This window comes from Nematolebias whitei, chromosome 8 (assembly GCF_014905685.2).
Source record: "Nematolebias whitei isolate Nwh7 chromosome 8, NemWhi1, whole genome shotgun sequence".
NCBI classification, from domain to species: Eukaryota; Metazoa; Chordata; class Actinopteri; order Cyprinodontiformes; family Rivulidae; genus Nematolebias; species Nematolebias whitei.
Window position 1 is genome coordinate 7540401 of NC_056505.1, and position 5262 is coordinate 7545662.

Genomic DNA, 5262 nt, shown 5'->3' on the forward strand with positions numbered 1-5262 from the left:
CACAGATAGATGGCTGTTGTTTTTATTTTTTACAAATAAAGATCAGATCTTATATATATATATATATATAATTATTTATTTATTTATTACTAAAGCTACACATTTGTATCACTCATTTAAACTTAATGCACTAACTATTTGTTTGTTTCTACTTTACTCTTCAGCTACAGTGTTCCAGTCATGAGGGAAACCAGCAACACTTCATTTGACTTGCACTGAGAGGAGAAGAGAGGGAATTTGAGGCTTGTCCAACAACCTGTTTTTAAACATTTCTTACAGGTAAGTCATACCTCTGAGTCTATTGTTAAAGTTTACTGGATCTGTGACACTTCACTCTTGCAGAAATGACACAGACGCAACAGGTTCTAAATTGGATTTTGTTCTGTGCCTTGTTTTTCCCATATCCATAAATTCTAAACAGGATTTAAACTTTAATAATTATATGGTATTTGTATGCATTTTTCTTTAACTAATAAAGATGTCTACATATGTTTAATTTATGTTGAGTTTTACATCTTTTCATTTCTTCATTAAAAAAGTCCTGTTTGGTTTGGCATCTCGTACTCTCATACAGTCGTTCATCCTGAGCAGTTCAGCTGAATTCAGTGTCGCTCTGTGTGGAGCGCTGACATTTGAATCAAGCAAATGTGCCAGTGAGGCAGCGTGAGTGTGCACACATGTACATAGGATGTGTGCTGAATCGAAACGAGTCATAGAAACTCGGAATCCCCATTAATAACAAAAGTCTCATGACTGCTGTGTTTGGATTTCCTGTTCATTGGCAGACTGGCATTATGCTTTGACTAAGCTTTTATATTATTCATAGAGTAACAAGGTTGACCCATTTATGTTCATGCGGGATACACAATCATACATCAGCACATGTTATACACACGTGCATATTTTGCTCTCTGATATTGTGTGAGATGAAAGGCAGTATCTGCAGGCTCTTGTAATGTATATTTATTAGCCTGAATTAAAAAGCAGCTGTTTTATATATTTATCACGAGTGTGTGTGTGATCTTGCTCAGTCCTACAAATACATTCACACAAAACACACAGCCTCAACGCCTGCTCTTTGTAATGTCATCATATGACTTCAGGAAACCCGATTATTATGTAATTATTGTTCTTTCTCTTTTACTCACATTTTCCGCGTACACTTTAGCAACATGGGTCCTTTTTTCTGATTTGGGCTGCTGATCTGAATCCCAGTAAGAATTCTCACAGTCTGTCTAATTCCTGCTTGTGTGTAAAGCTGGGAGGGGGTAGGTTTAAGCTGATAAACCCCCTGGTTATACATACACACTCAATCTGACGCACACAAACTGAACCGCTCATGGACACTGGTGTGCTCTCCGTCTGATGTATTTGTGCAATTTTTTTTTTCCTGCGCTGTATATTTAAATGTTAAAACATTAATACACACTTTCATGTTCATTAATACTGTATAGACACATATACATTTGCAGACACAACTTGGAAGCACGAAGTGAATGAACGAAGATCTGAAAACATTTTCTTATCACTTCTTTTAGAAAAGTGATACGTTAAAACAATTGCAGAAGGAACTAAAAACTGATGAAATCAAGCAGCTTAAAGGAAAAAGTGGGGTTCAGAGTGAGTTTTTATGCAAACGGATATCTAAAAAATTTTAATGCACTCTGTTATCAGATATTTCCCATTTCCTGTTTAATGGCTGTTTATGTCTTATTAATTGTACAAATGTTTAAAGGTTTATGAACTTCCATATAAGGCACTTGTTGAACTGAAATGAATGTTCTGGATAAAGTTTTGGCTTTAACTTTGTACAAAAAGCTCAACCGTAATTCACAGTATGTGTGATTCAGGCTGAAAAAAAAAAAAATAGATGTTGGATAGATGATAAACTTTTTTGAGTGCATACAGTAGACTAATTAAAAAAAAACACTTTTTTTGTTTGTTTATTTGTTTATAAGTGGTCAACACACGACAAAATGTCCGGTTTAAGCAATGGAGTTAGTTTTGTGAAAACATGGCACATCATTTAAAGAGTAGCACATGAGGGCCTGAGGGTGGAAGGGTGAGTTTCTGCTATCTTTTGTGAGCACGTTGAACTTTGACCCACATTTAACACATGGATGCTATTCTGTGTAAGTTGGTTAACAACCACTATTTATGGTAGTTCAATTTATCTGATTTACTCACATAAAAAATTGTGTTATTGTTGATTGATGTGAAATTTATTAGTCAGTTGCTTTTATGCGTTTGCGAAGCTTCCTTGATCATAACTGTTCAAATGTGGAGAGAATGAGTTGTTTTAAATTCCTTTGTTTTTATCACCAGCCATAGAAAAGCAAAGATGGACAGTGTTGTTTTAAACACAAGTGGACATAACCTGACTGTAGCAGCAGAAACCGTATAATTTCCTCTGTACGTATTCTCTTTATATATTTCGTTCACCGTCCGACCATGCAAACGATACGCTGTTCCTGCTCATATCCACTAAAGTATGTCTGTACTATCTGGACTGTTATGTGCTCACACAAACACAAAGCGTTTAATCTGTCTAAACCGTTTGCCTAATCAGCTCTCTAAGAACAATGCCTTTCATAGATCTACATTATACTCGCACAGCAAATTATCAAAACACTGTACTTTTCTAGACCAATAACGTTTTTGCCAAACCTCTCGTGTTACAGCCTGTTGTTGCCAAGTTGCATCACTTCACACAAATTACCAGAAAATTAGATGTGGAGGAGTGGAAAAGAACGTGAGCAGTAGGTGTGCTGCTTGTAGTTATCACATGAGAGGAAGGAGATTCAGGCTTTTAGATCTTTGTCAGACCTTTTCTTTCCTCTTATTTCTTTTACTTTAACTTTGTTTTTTTCCAGTTGTTTTTGTTGTGTTGTGTAATTTATAATCTTTACACTCACGTTTTGTTTTCTAGTAAGGCTTGCAGTGTTTCTGTTTGTGGTGTGTGTCCTATCTGATAGGTAAAGTTGAGAAAGAGGCTGTCGGTTTGCTAGCCGAGATCTCAAGAAAGGGAGATGAAAGATGGGCTGATGCAATCAGAGGACACAGACAAATACAGAGAAACACACAGGAACACACTGTTTCATATGGTTGGTCAGTACGAAGACACACGCATGCATACACATTATAAAACCAATTAAAAGTAAAATAAACACAGTTTAACAGAGACGAGAAGAAAAAAGTATCGCACACAAATATAGGATTGTGTTTTTATTGAGATGCTGCTTTGTCCAAATTGTAGGAAAATGCTTTTTTTTTTTTAGTGTTTCTGTGTTTAATCAATTTTAAACACAGAAAACAACATAGCTCTGTTGGACAATTTACAACCCTCAGTACTAAAACAAGTCAATTTTAGAAAATATTTTATAAGATTTTATAAAAGCCTGATTCACACAGAAACTCTACGTTCATCAAGGTGCTAGAAACTGTAAACAGTGTTGGAATCAAAAGGCTCCTGCTCTGCTCAAACTACACTGATTTACAGTACATCATTTATTTATCAATTGTCACACCCCCATCCTTTCCACGGGGAGCTCAGTTCTGTTCTGTTATCTGAAAAAATGCCTGTTTCCCCTACGGTTACCCAAGGAGGGCACGCTGCCTGCTAAACACAACGGTAAAATCACGTAATTAAAAATAAATGGCTAAAATAATCCAAAAGAGTTGGTTAGTAAATTTAATGTCAATCGATATTTGGCTCAAAGGTTTTGTATTCCTACTATATATATATTTTTAAAGTTGGTCTTTAAATAATTTAAGTTTAGGCCTGAGTAGATAACTGCACAAGAAGGACTAATTGACTGATTGTAAAAACTCACACTTTAGGGAATCTCAAAACAGTTGTGTGCATAGATTGTTCAGCTTTTGAGAGTTATAAATAATTAACAACACTTGAAAAGCTGCCGTTTTTTTAAACAAATGTCAACTGGATCAGACAGATGATAACGTTTGATAATACATACATTTTCATTAAAACATGTCTTTATGCACAAAACCATCATCACTACAAAGCTTTATTAAAATGAAATGAACAATAATAACTGTTAGAAATGTGCATCTTGCACCGTTGAACAGACGGCAAACATATTTGCCTTTAAGACTGATATTTGTGTAGTTGATGTGACTGCTTAGTGCCCTTTAAGAGTAGAGGATTACTGTGATGCTGATGCTTAGTGTCTTGGTCTGTGTGTCTTGTAGGCTTCCTCTGTGTGGGGCCAGCCTTTGGAGCCAGATTTACTTGCTGCATCTGGCTGATGTGCGTAGAGATTTCATGGTAGACAGAAAAAGGAAGAGAGACACTTGAATCAGAAGGATGGCGTGTGACTGTGAGCATGTGTGTGTTGCATGTGCAGTGAAGCTAACTGGAGCAGCGTGTCCATGATGCGTATACGCTTGACGGCTTGGCTGTAACATTCTGTTGTAGCGTATGTGAATGCATGCACAACTGTTCCACTGTGGGCATGCGTGGAAGTTATGCATTTCATGACTCGACTTCAGCTGTCACGCATTTGTGCATATTTTTGTGTGCATGTACATATGTATGACCAAGATATGGATGATAAACATCATCGTCATGTGTGACTCTTACTGCCCAGTATCATCACCTAACAACTGTCAATGGCTCAGAAAAATTAAAACAAGCAAAGTGTTGAACAAATAAAGTTTTGGTATAGATGTTCACAAGGATCTTTTATGGTGAGACTGAGACACAACTGGACACAATTTCTGTGTGTATATTACTGTAACCACATTCCTGACAAATGAAATAAATGACAGTGAGAAAAAATAAAAATAAGTTTTAAATTTTGACCTGATTGTTTCCCCAGGTCTAGCTGGCCAATGCCGGGGCCGTCGTGGACATCTGGTGGCGGTAGCAGCAGTGGTAGTGTGCATGTGAGTGTGGTGCCTGGCGCCTAGCTCATGTCCAGCCCAAAATGCCGTCATCCACACGGAAAGGGGTGCCGAAGGACCCTGAGCTGGCCAACCTCTTCTTCAAAGATGACCCGGAGGATGTCTTCTGTGACCTGCACGAAATCGGGCATGGCAGCTTTGGGGCTGTCTACTTTGTGAGTGCCATTTTGTAATTTAATGTACTTTTTAATGGCATCATTTCATGCTAAGTATTTGAAAATGTGTTCTACAAACCTATATAGATGCTGAATTCAACAAAATCTGAATGAGGTTAAATATAGTATCTTTTTATATATATATATATATATATATATATATATATATATATATATATAT

General features: G+C 36.7%; 1 protein-coding gene across 1 annotated transcript in view; it reads left to right on the forward strand.

The window, feature by feature from the left end:
* The first annotated feature begins 229 nt into the window (after positions 1 to 229).
* taok3a (TAO kinase 3a) overlaps positions 230 to 5262 on the forward strand; it is a 42582-nt gene continuing 37549 nt past the window's right edge. The window contains exons 1-2 of the mRNA XM_037680877.1: positions 230 to 279; positions 4842 to 5081. Coding sequence (XP_037536805.1) covers positions 4950 to 5081 — 132 coding nt within the window. The 5' untranslated portion in view covers positions 230 to 279; positions 4842 to 4949. The remainder of the gene's footprint in view (positions 280 to 4841; positions 5082 to 5262) is intronic.